Genomic DNA, 19,185 nt, shown 5'->3' with positions numbered 1-19,185 from the left:
TCCATTAAATAGTTTTCTCATTCACTAGCTAAGCCGAGGTATGGAACACGACCCGAGGCTGGTGCATGAGTGGGGAAGTCCCCACCCCCCTCCCCTCAGCCCGATGTGTGTCTCTCAGATTCGCACAAATGAATCGGTACCGCAAGCGAACTATGATAAATAACACAATGAGAGAACTTGAAAAATCAAGCAGAGTGTTCAAGCAATTTATATGAAAAACCCAATCTAAATTTGTTAAGTAGTTCTCTTGTGAAAAGTGGACAAACATACTGATAGACAGTCAGACAGAAAGACGTTGGATTGTATATATATAGAGATATATTTTGACATAAGTAACAGTTGCAAGTAACTGAACAACAGATGGTCAATGACACTGAATCAGTAGTGCTTACTACTGCAAGTGGCTATGTAATGGCATACACAATATATAATAATGTGATTTTTTCAGAGCTACTTACCATGTCCCAATTTTTTTAACTCTTACTAATCCTTTTCAAGACAGTTATATATTAATCTTTTTTCTAAATATAGGTTGTTAACTGATTCATTTTCATCTATCTATCTATCTATCTATCTATCTATCTATCTATCTATCTATCTATCTATCTATCTATCTATCTATCTATCCTCTAAAAAAAGTTATTGATTTAAGATCATTTTTCTGATGAGTTAGCTCCTCTGTAATTTATAGTTTAAAAATAATAGTTTATTTTTTAAAAAGCCATCTCCATGATTAACTATATAAATCCCATACAATTATTATGTCAATAGCCTCATGAAAATAAAGTCAGTTAGCATTTACTTAGCATACAGAGGTGAAAAAATAGCTACACCATAAAGGCAAAAAATATGCATCCTCAGTGCTTTTGGATAGCTTTACAAAATCGCAAAGTTAAAGCATAATATCTGTGGAGATGGTTAAGTCATACGAGCATAAATTATAGTAGAGAACTTGACCTTTGCATAAGTAAAAACAATCCATAAGTGAAGTTTTATTCCTGTTGCTAGTCTCTCTCACCTCTACTGGAGGACATATGAGACAGAAAATGAATTGGTGATACAGAAATATGCATTTGATCTAATTGTAAGATATTCTCTATCAATTCACTAAGATATTCATTATAGTATGTATTTGTTTATTCTTGATACCAGATTTAGTTGTAAATACCTGACTGTGATGTTTTATTTAACACTGTATAATTGGTACTATCTGTCACCTTATCCACCAACCCAGTTTTCATCAAGTAAATAGAGGATATTTTGGAATGGGCAGATTATTTTATTCATTTGTGAAGAAGTTGAATGCACAGTGAAACTTTAAATTTTGCTTTGCGAAGAAATTTGTAAATTAAATCATGACTAGTGAAATTTGAACCATTGAGAATGAAATATAGGTGCTTACTCCCTGTCTACGAGCATTTTCCCATGTTATTTCTACATGTGTCTGCCCATTGGGTGTTGTTTAAATAAAGTTCTCCACATGTGGATGTTTAATTAGGATGCATGTTATAGTTGTTCTGGTAGTATACTGTAATTCACATTTTATCAGTTATGACGGTAATCCTGGCAATCACAATCCTAAAGAAGCTCCATGGCGCTTGCAGTGTGGATATTTTTGCCCTTATCTGCAGAAATCAAGAAACAGGAAAGAGTGGTTGCTACTGTAGATAAGAACAAGAGGAGACATTCTGTGTACTCCGTTTTCATGTAGAGAAAACACAGTAATATGCACAATGGCACTTTTTGTTTGTCTTTTTCTGGAAATAATGTAGAATTTAAAAAAAATAAATGCTGTTCTCCGATGTGAATGAGAGTGATAAAATAGACTTGATTTGACTGCTATGTTGCAAATTACAGAGCTGCCAAAATAGATTTGAATGAGGCTTAACTAGTAGTATTTCTAGTTTTGTACTAATGCCGAACGATTAATTGAATTTTTATAGTTAGTTAGTATATAGCATTTCTGTGTAAACATATGACTGCATCAAATATATAGCTGTGATAAACAAAGCTGCAATTAAATTAGGCAAGCAACAACTACATACTAAGAGTGTGAGAGCAGAGTCTCTTTTATGTGGTGCCAAACAGTCCATAAATCTATATTTTTATGCATAATTTATTGGTTAACATGTGAACACTATTGGTTTATGTTTATATGTAAACCAATAGATTGCACACAAAAATATATGATTTATGGCCTATCTGACGCCTCATAATTTATGTCCTGTTTGGCAACCTCAAACTCTTTCGTGCTGCCGACACTCATAGCAAACAATTACATCATATGTGTAATAGGAGAAACAGCAGCTTACTGTCTGTCAACTTGTTTATTGCTAAAGGCAGCAACTAGCATGGATAGCTGAGACCAAAAATACCGGCTTAAAAGCAGAAGATTTGGTGCTCAAACGAACTAGCAAATCTGTCATGGCAGTACTTTGCTTTTAAACAGGAAGACAATTTACAAACTTGGGTATTTTGTAAATCAGGTGGCTTCTTTGAGAGGAAACATAACAAACCTCTTCCACTATCTGAAACACATTCATAATGAGCAGTATGAAAAGTGCTTTTCGCAAAAGACAAAATCTGAACCATCACTAACGCAGCCATCGATTTCCAAAAGTTTTGAAGGTGCTTCACCATACGAGCTCAAGTCCTGATGTAAAAAAGAAATAACATGGGCCATTACCCACTACCTGTGTAAAGACACGGTGCCGATAAATACTGTCCAAAAAAATGTTTTGCGTACCTTATCAACAAACTTGATAAACAATACCAGATTCCATCCTGTACACATTTTTCCCAAATCGCCACTACAAAGATGTATAAGCAGTGTTGCAAACAGGTGCTAGAAGAACTGAAAGACATAGAATTTTTTGCTTGCACGACAAGCCTTTGGTCAAGCAGGACAACAGTGTCCTACATAATCCTTACAATTCACTTCATTGACCGTGACTTTGAATTATAGACTCTGTGTTTACAGACATACTACTTTTTTGAAGAACACAGTGGGAAAAATATAGCAATGTATTACGTCAGGCTTTGACTACCTGAATTCCTTCTGTCAGTATGTTGATTGTCCCACCAGAAAGAACAGGGCAATTGACCTTCTTTACGCAAATGTGAGCGATACTTACCAAGCCATTCCCCTCCACCCTTTGGGTAAATCTGACCATTATCTTGTTTGCCTACAGCATCAGTACAAACCTATAGTTCAAAAACATCCCACAACCACACGATCCTTCAGGAAATGGTCTCCTGAAACTGAAAATGCCCTTAGAGACTGTTTTGAGTCTACTGATTGGAGTGTTCTGTAGGAACCACACGGATAGGATATTGAGGGGATTACAAACTGTGTGACAGACTATCTGAACTTCTGTATGGACACTGTTGTTCCTGTTAAAACTGTACATTGCTTTGCTAAAAATAAGCCCAGGATTACCAGTGAAGTTAAGGGTTTTCTTAACAAGAAGAGAGCTTTCAAAAACAAGGACCAGGCAGAGCTGAGGAGTGTATAGAAGGAACTTAAGGTTAGACTAAGAGAGGCTAAGGAGTCCTACAGGAAGAAGGCAGAATATAAGTTGCAGCAAAATAACATCAGGGAGGTGTGGGATGGTATGTAGACCATCACAGGCTATAAGCAAAGGAACAGCTATACAGTAGAGGACCAGGTGGAGAAAGCAAATGAGTTCAATCTCTTCTACTTCCAGTTTGACTGCCTGCTCCTGCCACAAACTTACCGGCCACTAATCCCTTCCTCACAGCTACTCATCTATTCCTCCCCTGAGTTGTCAGCATAGATCTTGCAGCCCTCTTCCCTCCCAGCATAGCAGCACTTCAGAAGGTGCAAACAGCACCCCTGCTTCTCCTCCCCCTGTTCCTCATCCCATCTCTGATGACCAGGTTAGAGGAAAACCGAAGAGGCTGGGTAATAGGAAAGCAGCAGTCCCAGATAAGGTGTGTTCAAGATTTCAAGGGCATGTGCTGCTGAACTGGCAGAATCCCTTCAGCACATCTTCAAACTGAGCCTGTGACTGGGGAGGATCCCCAAACTGTGGAAGACTTCATGTTTCATCCCAGTTCCCAAAAAAGCGAAATCTGGTAAACTCAATGACTTTAGGCCTGTGGCCTTAACATCCCATATCATAAAGATCCAGGAGTAGCTACCTCTTCGTCTCCTCATTCACTAATCCCCCTGCAGTTTGCCTATCAAGATAAGGTGGATGTGGATGATGCCATTCTCTACCTCCTCCACCGGACCCACTTGCTTCTGGACAAAGGGTGTTGTGTTGTTAGGATCATGTTCTTTGACTTTTCTAGAGCCTTCAACATCATACAGCCATAACTACTAAAAGACAAACTGTAGAGGATTGAAGTGGATTCACAGCCGGTGAACTGGATTACAGGTTACCTCAGTGGCCGATCTCAGTTTGTCAGAATGGTGAACTGAACCTCATAGAATGTAATCAGTAGCACAGGAGCTACAGGACTGTTCTTTCTCCTTTCCTTTTCATGTGTATGCCTACACATTGGACTTCAGCTATATTTCAGGGACATGCCACATGCAGAGGTTCTCAGATAACACTACCAGTGTGAGGTGTGTCAGGAGTGGACAGGAAGAGGAGTATAAGGGTCTGGTGAAGGACTTTGCAGGTTGTTATAGGTCAAACCAACTGCTGTTGAACACTTCCATAACTATGGAGATAGTGGTTGACTACTGTAGGCCTAGACCACCACTGAGATCTGTCTCCAATGAAGGGGTTGATGTGGAGTGGATCAAGACCTATAAATACCTTGGAGTACAGTTGGATGACAGGCTGGACTAGTTAGAGAACACAAATGCTCTGTTCAGGAAGGGGCAAAGCTGCCTCTATTTTCTGAGGAAGCTGGGCTCCTTTAACATATGTAAAAAATTCCTGCAGATGTTCTATTAGTCAGTCGTTGCCAGTACTCTCTTCTATGCTGTGGTGTGCTGGAGGCGGGGTTGCTTGAAGAAGAGTGATGCTGATTGCATTGACAAGGTGATTAGGTTAGCAGGATCTGTGGTTGGCATGGAAATGAACTCTATGGCGACAGTGGCAAAGAGGAGGATACTATAGAAGCCGCTATCTATTATGGAACATCACCCCCTATACACCACCACAATTAATCAGAGGAGTGTGTTAGTGGTAGGCTGCTGTCACAGAACTGCAATATGGGTGGATAAAAAAGACTCTAACTCTTCTCAAACTTTGGGGAGTGCTGATGCTCCTTTCCTGGTCATAATCTATATTAGCTATATTAGCTATGCACTACACCCAAAATCTCACTACTCAGTCACTACTGCATAACCTTTTTTCATACACATGTTATCCTGTCAGTCTAAGCCACGTCACTTTATTTAGCATTTACTTTAATATTATGTCACTTTATTATTAAATGCCACCTGCCACTTTGGTAGTAATTTTATTTGCTCAATTCCCATTGCACTGGCATTACTGTATGCTATCTGTATTGGACTGTAAGATTATAACCCCAGTGTACTTACTTAATGTTATTTGTATAGTGTGTACTTAACTTGGTATAATGCTTGGGTACTGGTAGTTAAATTTCCCTCGGGATCAATCTATCTATCTATCTGAAGATGGGCTAGTATGTTTTGCTACTGACAATGCGAAAAATATGATCAATGCTACTGAAATAAATTACTGTCCCAGACTTCAGTGTTTTGGACATAGACTGCATCTTGCCGTTGGTGTTCATTTTATTTCCGAAAATTAACTGGATGGTAACATAATGCAGAGTTAAAAATGTTTGCCATTCTGTTATGCCTAACACTACTTATATTTACTGATTTTGACAACACTTTTAGGGTGACTTAATGTGAGTGCTATGAAGTCATCTAGGTAAAGATTTCAAATGTACTGGCAAACATAGACCAGAGTTGCTAACAAACTGGATTCCTGAGCTAAGGTAAAACAAAGGCAATAGTAAGGCAAGTTTTTTTTTTATTTTGCCCTCCTCTCTCCCCTTTCCCTGAAGTGCACTGCTGCCTGTTGTGTGATGTTTTCCACCCCAGGACCAAGGTTAATAAGTTTTGCTGCAATCTGATTTAATAGTTTTATGTATTTATAACATTGTTTTATAGGCAAACAATTGTTTACAGAATTATTTTGTAAATATTGTGCAGCATGCATTGCTTTTTGCAGCAAACATTTACTTTTTTGCAAATTTATGGACTAATTCTTTTATTTCAATAAACATACAGCTGATAATCTCAATTTTTCATCTGTATTGGCAGCTTGTACAACTGGTGATACTGCACAGAAAACAACCTTAATCTGTGATTCATCACATTATTTATCATCCATCATAATCAAGTTTATTGTTCATTGCAATTTTCCCAATATCATGCAGCCTTATTTTCTACAACCCCCACCCCCCCAAAAAACTCCAAAAATAGAGATTCACTTAACACTATTCATTCGCATAGATGCTAAGTAAAATACATTTTGTGTAAAATAGAATTACACTTGTTTTAACTGCTGTGCTTATATTACTAGTAAAATACTTACAAAAATGAATTCATAAATGAATTCACAAGAAACACTTACGATTCCCGATAATAAACTATGAAGCTGCTTAAATCCCGGAGGCCCAAAGGCTGGTAACGTTCCCATTTTATAAAGATCTTGGTTGACTCTGTCACATTGGAAATGAAGCGCAGTGTTCTACTCTTACCTGTAAGGGTGAAAAGAGGCAGATGTTTAAGCTCAGTTTCACCAGTTATATTGCCATTTGCTTTAATATTTTAATTTTTTTAGTCATTATCAGAATTATACAACACTACATTGCAAATTAAACAACAGAAAGATTTTAGTTACTTTTTGAAGTAATTTTGAATTCTGTATATTTAACATTCTTGCTCTGACTAGTAAAATGACTAGTAACAAGTAAATCAAATTCACTTCACATTCAATCATACTATAGCTTACTTTATTGGTAAGTGTTTACAATAGAACTGCTAGAGGGGAGAAACACTTTTTTTTTCTCTTTTATCATATATGAAGAACAATTTTTTAATTTGCAAACTTTAGAATTTTTACAGATTTGTCCATGGCCATTTGTATCAAGTGAAAAGAGGAGGGGTGGAAGAACACAGTCTTGGGGGAAGCCTATGCTAATTGACATTGGATTCAACAGATGGGAGCCTAGTCTCACATACTGCTTTCTACGTGTCAAGAAATTTATAATCCACTGGCAAACACCTCAGGGTACACTAACTGGATTAGTTTATTCTGAAGCAACTCCAGAACAATGGTATTGAGGGTTGAGGAGAAATCCACAAACAAGACCCTCACATAGGTGTTAGGCATGTCCAGGTGCTGAAGAATATAGTGGAGGTCTAAATTAATTGTGTCCTCAACTGAGCGATTTGCCCTATATGCGAACTGAAGTGGATAAAGGAGAGGATCAGTGATGGACTTTATGTAGGAAAGCACAAGACATTCAACTATCTTCATAACCACTGAGGTTGAAGGGATTGGGCTATAATCATTATGTTCAGAGATTATATCCTTCTTGGGGATTTGAATAATTGTGGCAACCTTAAAGCAGTTGGGAACTTTGGCTGCAGGGAAGTATTAATTATGTCAGTGAAGACAGGTGCTAACTGATCTACACAATATCTAAAAGCACCAGGTGAGACTCCATCAGGGCCAGCTGCTTTCCTGATATTCTGCTCCTGAAATGTTTTTGTACCTCATTTTGCTTTACTGCAAGTATAGGGTGGGATGGAGTGGATTGACTGGGAGGATGGGAAGTTGAAGATGAAGAATTGGACTTCAATGAAGCGGGGATGGTGACACTGAAATGATTGTGAGAGGGAGAGGGGGGGGGGACTGTTGATCTAGAAGGCAGAGTGTGGGAGTTCAAGCAGGGTCTCAGGTGCCGAAATTCACGGAGAAATCACATGATGATGATGATGATCTAAAAAAGTACATTGTGTGAGTACGTGTGAAAATCAATGGAATTAAAAACCTCTTGGATCAGATCTCGCTTAACATGCAAGTCCTGAATGCTTTATAAAGGGTGTAACCACGAAATGGCAAACATCAACAAACAACAATAGAACACAATCTGCACCTGTAAAAACTGCTTTATGAGCATGAACTTGGCGAACTATTTTTATTCTGCTGCTGCAGCTCAGATAACTAAATGAATATTATAAATGGTGAGGGAGTAGCTTTAATTTGTGCAAATACAATTCAACGAGTGTACTGGTCTCTGAAAATGCATAAAAGTGGCATAACTCATAAATGCAAAATCTACATAACAGCAGCAGTCTGACTGTAAGTGCCAAGTCAAAAGTTTTCTTTCAATGTAATTTTATTTCTATTTAGTCATTCTGGTGCTTGTTCAGACCATAGTTTGTGAGTGTGTATGTGTGTATTTTTTAATTCATTTATTTATTGTTTGCTTCTGTAAAAAATCAAATTTTCCCCCTGGAGACAAATAAAGTTTTTCTAGCTACAATTATAATTACTAATTATTACAATTACAAATATTATAATTACAGTACTTTTCGGACCATTAGGCACACCGGATTATAAAGCGCAATATCAATGAATGGATCTACTTTCATACATAAGGCGCATCGGATTATAAAGCGTATTCAGTGAAACAAAACAGTCAGATAAGTCAAACTTTATTCAACTCATTAACAATAACTCTCAACATTGTTCAGTTGTAACATAAAATACAAAACAATACACTCACTTTTCAGGTCATTCCTCTTCCACAAATGCATCAAATTCTTCATCCTCAGTGTCTGAGGTAAACAGTTGGGCGATTTCAGCATCAAGCATGCCCGGATCTCTCTCGTCATTATCCGAGTCAGTCTCATTGCTGTTACTTAGCTGTTTAGTGATGATTCCACCCTTGGTGAAAGCTCGGACGATAGCCCAGGCATTCACGATCCATTGGCAGATAGTGGCGTAACTCGCCTGGTGTTGCCTTCCTGTCTTGGTGAATGTGTGTTTGCCTTCCATCATCCAATGCTCCCACGCAGCTCGCAATTTAACTTTGAAAGCCCTTTTGACACCGATATATGACGGTTGGAGTTCTTTGGTTATTCCACCCGGAATGATGTCAAGTTTTGCTTCACTTAGATTTTGACAGTATCGGTGAAACGGGCGCGCATGGAGTCGCAGATCAATAGAGATGGAGATTTGTGGAAAAAGAAATCCGGTCTCCTGACGTAAACTTCTCTCAGCCACTCACTCATCTTCTCCTCGTCCATCCAGCCCTTTGGGTTAGCTTTGATGATGACGCCGGCCGGAAACTTTTCTTTTGGCAAAGTCTTCCTCTTGAAAATAACCATTGGGTGGTAGTTTCTGGCCATTAGCCTGGCAACCAAGAACTATAGTGAAGGATGGCTTCTCCTTCCCTGTGGTGCGTATAGATACCGTACTGGTTCCTGTTTTCTCAACAGTACGGTTCACGGGGATGTCAAAGGTGAGAGGGACCTTGTCCATATTGGTGATGTGTTCTGGCCAGATCTTCTTTTCAGTGATCTTGTTTTTGCAGTAAGTACGGAAAATGGCCAGCTTTTCTTCGTAATCCTTTGGCAGTTGCTGCGAGATGGTAGTTCTTGTGCGGATGGAGAGATTGCGTCTTTTCATAAAATGGAAGCACCAAGAAGGACCTCCTCAAAAGTTAGTGATCTTCATGTCACGTGCTACCACTGTTGCCTTGAGTCGAATAGAGACTGTAGAGACGCTTCTACCTGCTGTTCTCTGTTCAATAACCCACTGTTCAAGTTTGTCCTCTAACTGTGGCCATCTCGCTTTGTTCCCTCAGAAAATCTGTTTGGTCTTCTTTACTTGGTGCAGGTCATCTTCTTGCTTCCTCCACTTCCGCACCATTGATTCATTAATATTGAATTATCTCGCAGCTGGTCTATTCCCATGTTCTACTGCGTGCCTAATAGCCTTGAGTTTGAAATCCACTTCTTAAGCTTGTCTCTTAACAGGTGCCATTTTGGGGTCCTAATAAACACACCGTAAAATTATGTTGAAGTACAGTACGTATTACTCCGTGAGGCCCCTGACTACAGTAGCTGTAATGCTCCAAAAATCCATCAAGCGGTGCGGCTTCGTAGCTTACCAAAGTCATTCTAAAACATTTTGACAGATTTTTGAGCACCGTGTACCACATAAAATCGGTTTGAGGTCAGTAAGCACAATCAGAATTAATACATAAGGCGCACCGGATTATAAGGCGAACTGTCGTTTTCTGATAAAATTTAAGGATTTTAAGTGCGCCTTATGGTCCAAAAAATACTGTATTACAATTATAACATAAAATAATAATATATTTTAGGATAAACTGCAGATCCCCAGTCCCAAACATTGATTTAAACTGGTTAAGTAAACGAATAGATCAATGAATGAATCAATGTTATTATCCTTATATGGAGGTATTGATACAATAATTTGTTCATAAACAATTCACCTGTTCAACTCAGGCCCCTTCTTCAGGCAAGATGGTCCATTCTGGTGCTTGCCCAGACCATAGTTTGACCATCTTGCCTGAAGAAGGGGACTGAGTTGCCTTGAAAGTTTACAAATTGTAATCTTTTTAGTTAGCCAATAAAAGGTGTCATTTTGCTTGACTTCTCACTACATTCATAAGTAAAGAAATGAAATGTGAAACTTAAATCTACACAAAACTGTTCTATGTAGTGAATCATTGCCATAAACATTGAACATCTTAACCATTATGTTTGGTAAAGTCAAACAAAGGCTTTGAAATATTTAAAATGTCTAATTCATGCTTTCACTCAGCATCGCAAGACAGATCAGGATCAAGGAAGAAAAACATGGACAACAGACAGCATTGTACTTGTCTTAAAAGTCTCTTAATATTGCACTAACTGGGAAAAATCTTAACCTGAGTATTCCATAGTATTTCAATTTGAATTCTGACACATGAAGTACAAATTAAACTGTTATAAAATTATATCACAAAAGTACTGTTTTGTGATTATTTAGTGAAAATTATATTGATATTGGAAGAAAAATCTTAACTGTATATATTGAAGACTGTAGGTGATTCTGTTACCTCCATTGTTTTAATAAATAACTGCAGACTATAATATAATTTAATATAACAAAATCAGTCACGTTTAACTCCATTGTGGAGTGTCTCCATGTCCTGTACATGGCTTGTTCAGTGTTTTAATTGTACAGTGTATTATGGGGTATCTTTGATAATACCCCATTGAAACCAGAGCTACCTTAGTTTTCCCTGATCCATAACTAATGTTACCTTCCTATTGTTTTCATTTCAAAGACTTTGACCCACTCTACACATTTTTGAACTGACTTTCCCTAAACTTCAACCATTTAGTAGAAGTGCAAACCGTATTGTATTACAAGATTCATAAGTGCAAGCACCATATTATACACAATACTTACAGGAGGCACGGTCTCCATTTGTGCGAGGATTTATTTCCGCTTTGTTCTGACGTCCTTGGGTGCCCGTAATTTTCTCCATTTCATAGATTTGGCTCAGACACAGTTTAGGATTGAAAGCAAAGTACATTTTGCCTACTGGAATTGATAGAGTGTGATGGTCCCAGTCCCATAGCTGCATTAGATTTTGATTATCCAGCACATAAAGGGTATAATTGCTAAGGGCAGAAAAAAAGGCAAAAAAAAACCCAATATTTTGTAATTTCCATTTCTTTGTTTGTGATCAATCAAGGCATTTAATCTGTTTGAGACACATTATCAATAAAAGTATGAAGATGTAGGTTTGATCTCTAATACAGTCTCTCTTCCACTTTAATAAAAATGTAACTTTACAAGAAAGCTTCCGTTTACCGTACCTTATTGTGATGGGCAGCCATGGCCACTACATGGCCAGGACGTTAACAGAGTGGAAGGACCAGGGGAGAGGGCATTGGTGAGGAAGTACCTATCCCGGGACTCTAGAGGGCAGCCCTCCTGGGCGGCTGTGGCACCATGGATTCCCACAGGGCATGTCAGGAGTTGGAGTTTGGTGAAGTCCTGTTGGGTTGCGTGGGGGCGGCCAGAGATAGCTACAGAGCCCTATGGAAGACCTCCAGCGCACCTGGGAGTGATTCCAGGTAATACTGATGAGCAGCCTGGAACATTCCCAGGACCTGAATTGAAGGAGCCACCTCACTCCATTGAATGGCCACAGTTGGGAGGAAGAAGACAAAGCCTGAGGAGGAGGTGAGGCGGATGGACTAGCAGCAAGAAGGGACTGTATATAGATGTGTTGCAGTGTTGATAATATGTGAACGTTTTGCTGTAAATAAATAAGGGTGTTGGGTTGAACCTGTGTCCTGCTTGTGTGTGTCCGGGTTAGGGTGGCTGTACGCCCCTGGTGGCTTGTTACACTTCGATAAAAGGTTTAAGGAAAGCCCTTAGAAGAAATGTGCATACAAAAAAGCTTATTGAAAAGTATGTTTGTAAAGAATTCTACCTAAATTGATGTTAGCTCAGTTTCGTGCGCACTACAGAGTTCTTATTTCCAACTATTTGTATAAATGTTTTGCTGAACATTCATCACATTGAATGTTCATCACAGACCAATGGCATATCATTGAATTTGTGAACACAGAAATGTTTTTGTTGTATTTTAAATTTTAGACATAAAGAAACTCAAAGCACAAGTGTGGGATCTAGCGGTCTAAGTGTAAGTTTGCTCAATTTCCAGCTTTGACTTAAAATGTGTCTCCAAATTAGTTACTTAATCTGCTTGTGCAGATATGCGTAAACAACTGAATTAAGTCTTGATTTTGTAAATCTCCTTAAATAAATTTACAACGTTAATGATGTTCAACTAGACTTTTCACACTGTGCCAGGTAATATTGGACTGATATGACCTATAAAAAGTAATTTTAAATTCAGCAAATTTTCCTTAAGCTATTTGTGTTTACGGCTTACATTTAAATGAATCACCTAGTAAGTAAATCTTTAATTCAAATAAAAAATCTTTTCTAACTACATTTTTTACTTTTGATGTCATTCTCTAATATTCATAAGTCAGACATTCCTTCGAAATGTTACGGAGTAATATTCTGGACAAATAAATAACTGCACGCACACATATACTGTGAACTGTGACAATAAATAAAAAAAACATAGTGATTTCTGAGCATAAATAATTAAATGTGTCATGAAATATGCTTTTTGTTGCCTCGATCAATAGCATGAGAGTAGGGTGTAGTTCACAAATATGCCACTAGGTGTCGAATGCCTACAGCCTGGTGAATCAGTCCGCTGAGTGGCATCTTGCTGGGTTCAAGTATGTGTTTCTGCTGTTTATTCTACAATCATGGATGTTACTTGGGTGATTTTTTTTCTCTAAGTCACCATGGAATATTTTCAAGAGACAATGATGATTGTAGTTTTTTTGTGACATCGACAGACCTATTCATAAAATTTGTTCCCCATGAATAGACTGCAGAGATATCTACAAGAAAGCATTAGGAAGGAAAACCTCCAAAGTAGTGACACGTGTAAAACTAGATTTTGCGCCATGACAACATACCTGCCCACACCGTGTTGCCATTCAAAAAGGTTTTGATCAAAAATCCAGAACAAAAGCTCAGAAGGCTCTAGACACGGTAACAAAAGATCAACACAGTAAATGTTTCAAGAAATGGGACAAGTGTGCTGCATGTCAAAGGAAGTATTTTAAAAGTAACTAAAAAGGAATTCCTTTATAATAAATTTTTTTTTTATTTTAGGAAATTATATATTTCAGTGATAATGCATGCCACATGTATTATATATAGCTTGAAATCCTGTCATTTTCACCCATCAAAGATGAAAGGTTGATCTCTAGCGAGTACCGTTTTTTGATTGGAGAATTTCTCAGTAGGTTTCGTATAAATCGTTGGCCATCAAGTGTTACATTTATATGCAAACACCACACATCAAATGCAGACTCCTGAGAAGAAGATGAATTCAGGGCTTCTTGAATTAAAGTAGCTGCTCTGTGCAGTAATTTTGACCAACTTTTTATTGCATTTATGTCCACCTCTGACACGCACAGTCACAACATTTGAATATTTCCTTTGTTGCCTTAAGAATTCTGTGGCTATTAGACATGTGCAAAGTTATAACTGTGAATGTTCCTTCTATTGGTGAGTGACCAGTCAAAAAACAGTACTTGCTAGAGACCACCCACTGAACTCTGTTTAAAAGAAAACAAAACTGACATCAATAACCTTGAATTACAGTTTTAAGACTTTTTATTTAAAAAAACAACTAAGAAACTAACATATATTTTCAATTATTTCCTTCTTTCGCTTACCCATCAACCATAGAGTCTCCACGAATTAGCCGCAGACTTCTGAAGAATGACAATGACACAAGAGCAAACGAGTGCTTGATTTTAAGAAACCCTGTGATGGTTTCAATATTTCCAAGGCTGGCTTCCAGTTCTGATGCCAGATTATCTGCACAAAAAAGAATACAATTGCATAAATTATTTTAAAAATGTAAATGACTTCCACATTCATCAACAAATGAAAAATAATATGTAAAATTCATAAATGTAATTAGTTATATATGGGCATGTTTATACCTGAGGGTAGAATTAAAATGGGTAACCCGTAGCACAATTCCATACGCATACCATTATAACAATTTCAGCACAATAGAGGTGATGATTCAGTTAGATAATCTGGTTTGGTTAGCTGATAACTAGTTAATAAGAATTTTCCCAATATTTTTTCCGGATGAGAAAAAAAGCTGAACATGTTTCTACTTTCAGCCACATGACTTGGGAGTTGTTTTAAACTGGGTGAAGAAGTGCTTTTGGCTTCTGAATTCATTTCACTTTTCCTTGTCATTGAGTATGTGATATACTACTTAAATGACATACATTTGCAGGATTAACTTTGTTGACACCTTTGAGAATTTAAAGACATGATTAATGACCTGTCACAAATGTAAATGGCAGACTACAATGGCCAAAGAAAATAAAGGGCAAAGAGATGGAATCCTAAACCAAAGGACTAGCAATGGTTCAAACTAGAAATCAAATAATTATATGACAAGGCAGAAAGTGCAAAATAAAAATCAATGTTTTGGGGAGTCTAGTCAAGTATTCATTATAATTACAAAAAAGAAAGGTTTGAGTGTATCCACAAATATGGACAAACAGAGAGACGTGGCCCTGGTTAAAATCTTGTTGTGCTGAAAACATCACATGGCCCAACTTCCAGGACCAACACCTTCAACCTGTTGAAATTGCCTTTAGGGAAAGCAGAAATATTCATTTTTAATTAAGGATCGGGAGATGAAATGCAAGACAGAAAGCAAGGAAAGTTCCCAACCAAAAAGTCAGTTTTATCTTTTGTCAAATCCTAAAACACAAGACAAATAGCAAAGTCAAAAAGGAAAAGCAAGAGGTTTGCAAACCAGGTCAAGATATCAAAAGCAAATCACAGCGCACATAAAGTTTAGTTACCCAATCTCAAATACTAGGAAGTGTATGGAACTAACTGTTAGATCCTTGAGTCTTAATGACACATGCACCATGATCCTGAACATCACCCATATCAATACTATAGAAATGACGATAATAAAACTGCATAAAATGCCAGCATCCAAGATCAAACAAAAGAAGAAGAAAACATAATGCAAAAAAAAATTATAACTCCTGAAGGAAGTTTTCTAACAAATACAAATATTAAAAATATATTCTTTGATTTATAGTTACATTTTAATTTAAATGCTTACAGCAAGCCTGTGAAAGATACATCAAAAATGAAAATTACAAAACTACCAATGAGTTGTCATGTTATGGCACTGACCAGCCAAAATGGCAGCACTCACTAAAATACAACATGATGTTGCAGTATTTCCAAAATATGACCATAAAATAAAATAACTGATCCCTAACCCAAACAAAAGTAGAAAATAATACTAAATGAAGTTCTATGAGATTCCAAACCATAGCAAAAAAATAAAAAATCCCAGGGACAATTTTACACACTGGACACACAATAACCCAATTAATAAATTAAATTAAAAACTGTTTTCAAATGTTTCTCACTTTAGAAGAGCAAAAGTCAATTTTACATTAGGAAATAAAAATGTGTAAATATAAACATTACAAAACAGTTTTTTTCTTTTTTTTACTGCTGTTTTGATCGTCCCAAGTCTTTTGTGGAGTTGTAATGTGACTAAGAGGTCAGCAAAAGAATAACTTTAAATATGCAAACCCTCAACTTTACTATAGTATATGACTTCATTTTTTGGGATTTCTACCATTATAAAGTTAAACCAGTTTTAAGAAAAGTATTTATGTTTCAGGCTATTCACAAATGTTTTCAATTTTACATTATAATTATGAACCATGCATAAAACACAGTATAGAAGATGCATGAATACTTTAGATCAAGGTGGTCATGGCCTTGTAATGTGATGAAGATAGGCCAAAGTCCTTGGACAATACTTTTGAATCAACATCCTCACCTATGGCCACATGTTCTGGGTAGTGACTGAAAAAATAAGGCGCTGAGACAACATGGGGTCCCAGTGGAAGGTTGATGAGCTCAGTCTCCATGATGAAGTGAAGTGAGGAGCTCTGCCATATGGGAGGATTTCAGAGTGGAATTGCTGCTTACCTGAATCAAAAGAAAGCAGCTGAAATAATTTAGCTGTGTTCTGTAGCTAGGAGTACGTCATGGTAAATCAGGCACTGCCCACATAGTGAAGAACCAAGGGCAGACCCAAGACACACTAGAGCAGGGGCTCCCAAACTTTTGAACGTCATGTACCACCTGAGGTTAAGTGAGTTGCGTTGTGTACCACCTGCACCTCGTTGAAAGGGAGGGAGAGCTGTAATGGGGGGAGTTCGAGTCTAAACCACCCCGAAATCTGAATAAAAGTTAAAGAATTGGAAGAAATTATGCATAAAATTAATTAAAAAATTTGTGCATGTACATAAATTGATAAATTCCACCCTGAAACTAAACCCTGTCTTCGGCCTGTATATGACGCAGTTACCAAAGACGAAATGGTATCGGCTTTGTGCTTAGATCTACTGACTACGATGCGATACAGCGGCAGTGCACGTATAACAACAAATGCGAGCGGTTTCTGTGAGGCAGGGTTACCGAGACTAAATAGTGTCGGCATTGTGCTTTCATCTAGTGACCAAAAGCTCAAACAGTGAAGAAGTAGAAGTTGACTTCCGTGAAATGGAATTATGGTAGCGTTAAATGAACCAAATACTGATTCGAATAATAGGTTTTATTTATTCAGATGACGAAATTTCACACCACACTAAATTTGGGAATCAACGTATTATTGTATTTAAACAGTTTCATTGGTTTTTGCTCACAACAGGCTTGTCATAAAGGGTTTTGCACAGATAAATTAAATTTCAGAGACCGCGATGCGTACCACCTGAAAAGGCTCCACACGTACCACAGTTTGGGAACCGCTGCACTAGAGGGATTAAATAATTGTATTGGCCTGAGATCACCTGAGAGTTCACCTGGACAAATTGGAGGAAGTTTATGAGGATGTCTTTTTCCAGCATAGGATATTACCACTGCAGTTCCCATCAGTAGAGGACTACTGAACACATGAAAGTCATGTTGAAACATAACTTCTGGGTGGAGACATACTACTATTACTAGTACTGTTACTGTTTATCAAAACTCTGAACGATTCATGGTGACTGACTGTGTCAAAACAAACATTCATCCCAAGTGCAACATCTAGATTACAAAACTACATTTCAAAATGTTGCCAGAAACTGAAACTTAATTCTAAAGGTCAGAATAAATATGTAGGTCAGTTGACATATCAGCCTCTTTGAAAGAGCTAACTTTAAAAATATCAACTCAATCTCAAAAATCAGAACGCCCAACACGAGCACAGATGTTGAGAGAAAAAAACAACAACAAAATGACACATCTTCTGAACAGCATGTAATGACATTTTTAAAAAGTATTTAAAAAACATTTCCCTATCCATTTTTAAATACTATTTCATGTAAAAAAAATGAAAACAGAAAAAACCTAATTTTATTGTTTAGAAAAATTGCCATTTTGATATATGGAAAATCTGAACTGTAAGATCCTTGTGAACAAGAGTAGCAAAGAACTGAATTAATGATAAAATATACAATATTAGACCTGACATTTGGAAACATGGTATTGAGGTGTCATGCCATGTCTCTCCTTGTACATTGCCTAGAACAGGAAATCATTACTTTTCATTTTTAAAATGATTCCTACCACCTGTCTTTTAGACTCAATCTCTGTTTTTACAGCATCAATTACTAACATTACTAATAGATTTCTGACTATCACAGGTCCTAATGAAGTAAGTGTCCACTGTCAGACCATTATTAAATAAATACGATCTAGGCCTATATCTGCTTAACAATTATAGACCAATTTCAAGTTAACCTTTTGTTCTAAAATGCTGTTTAAAAGCAGTAATCTCACAGCTTCAGTCTTGCAGTACACAATCTTATTCCCTTAAAAAGTTTTAGTCTGCCTTTTGTACTCGTTATAATACAGAAACTGCATTAAATTGCATTGTCAATGAAATTCTAAACTCTTCCGATGAAGGAAACCATGCAGGCACCATGTTGTTAGATTTAAACACAGCTATTGACCACTCTATTGTATCACACAGGCTTGAAAATTATGTTGGGCTATCAAACAATATCCTGGCATGGTCTTGTTTATATTAATTAATACATAGAAATGTGATGTAACATGCAATCTAGTCATTTGAAACCAGGTCATATTTTACCACACTCATTATCATACTAACTGAAACATGCTTTTTCTAGTTATAGAATGTCAGGGTTTTTCTATGTAGTCCCCTCACTCTTGCTCCTATGCAAAAAACAAGCTCCTATTGCATGGGAAGGGTGACAGTGATCGCTACAAATAAATGGCCTAAGGACTGGATTCTGCCAAAAGAATAACCTGGGTTGCATAAAATGTGTGTACTCACACGCAAAAAAAAACAATTTCTCATGAATAAAAAATGAAATGTACCCAAAACTTCAGCACATCTCCTTTCTCGTGTAAATAATAAAATCAATAAGCAAAGAGGAATCTCAGACTTGTCATTCATTATTCAGCAGGCATTACATTCTTAAATACAAGCTCAAAAAGCAATGTAGTG

At 37.2% G+C, this 19,185-nt stretch overlaps 1 protein-coding gene across 2 annotated transcripts in view; it reads right to left on the bottom strand.

Moving 5' to 3' along the window:
* The window catches only part of LOC120527576 (insulin receptor-related protein-like), a 113,253-nt gene that overhangs the window by 49,518 nt on the left and 44,550 nt on the right, over window positions 1-19,185 (bottom strand). For both annotated transcript variants that reach the window (XM_039751148.1, XM_039751158.1), the window contains exons 5-7: window positions 14,333-14,477; window positions 11,457-11,671; window positions 6,591-6,717 (exon numbers count right to left, since the gene is read on the bottom strand). In XM_039751148.1, the coding sequence (XP_039607082.1) occupies window positions 6,591-6,717; window positions 11,457-11,671; window positions 14,333-14,477 (487 nt within the window). The remainder of the gene's footprint in view (window positions 1-6,590; window positions 6,718-11,456; window positions 11,672-14,332; window positions 14,478-19,185) is intronic.

The sequence above is a fragment of the Polypterus senegalus genome, chromosome 1 (assembly GCF_016835505.1).
Source record: "Polypterus senegalus isolate Bchr_013 chromosome 1, ASM1683550v1, whole genome shotgun sequence".
Taxonomy (NCBI): domain Eukaryota; kingdom Metazoa; phylum Chordata; class Cladistia; order Polypteriformes; family Polypteridae; genus Polypterus; species Polypterus senegalus.
The sequence above is the reverse complement of the archived record's forward strand: the minus strand, read 5'-3'. Positions and strand labels throughout refer to the sequence as shown.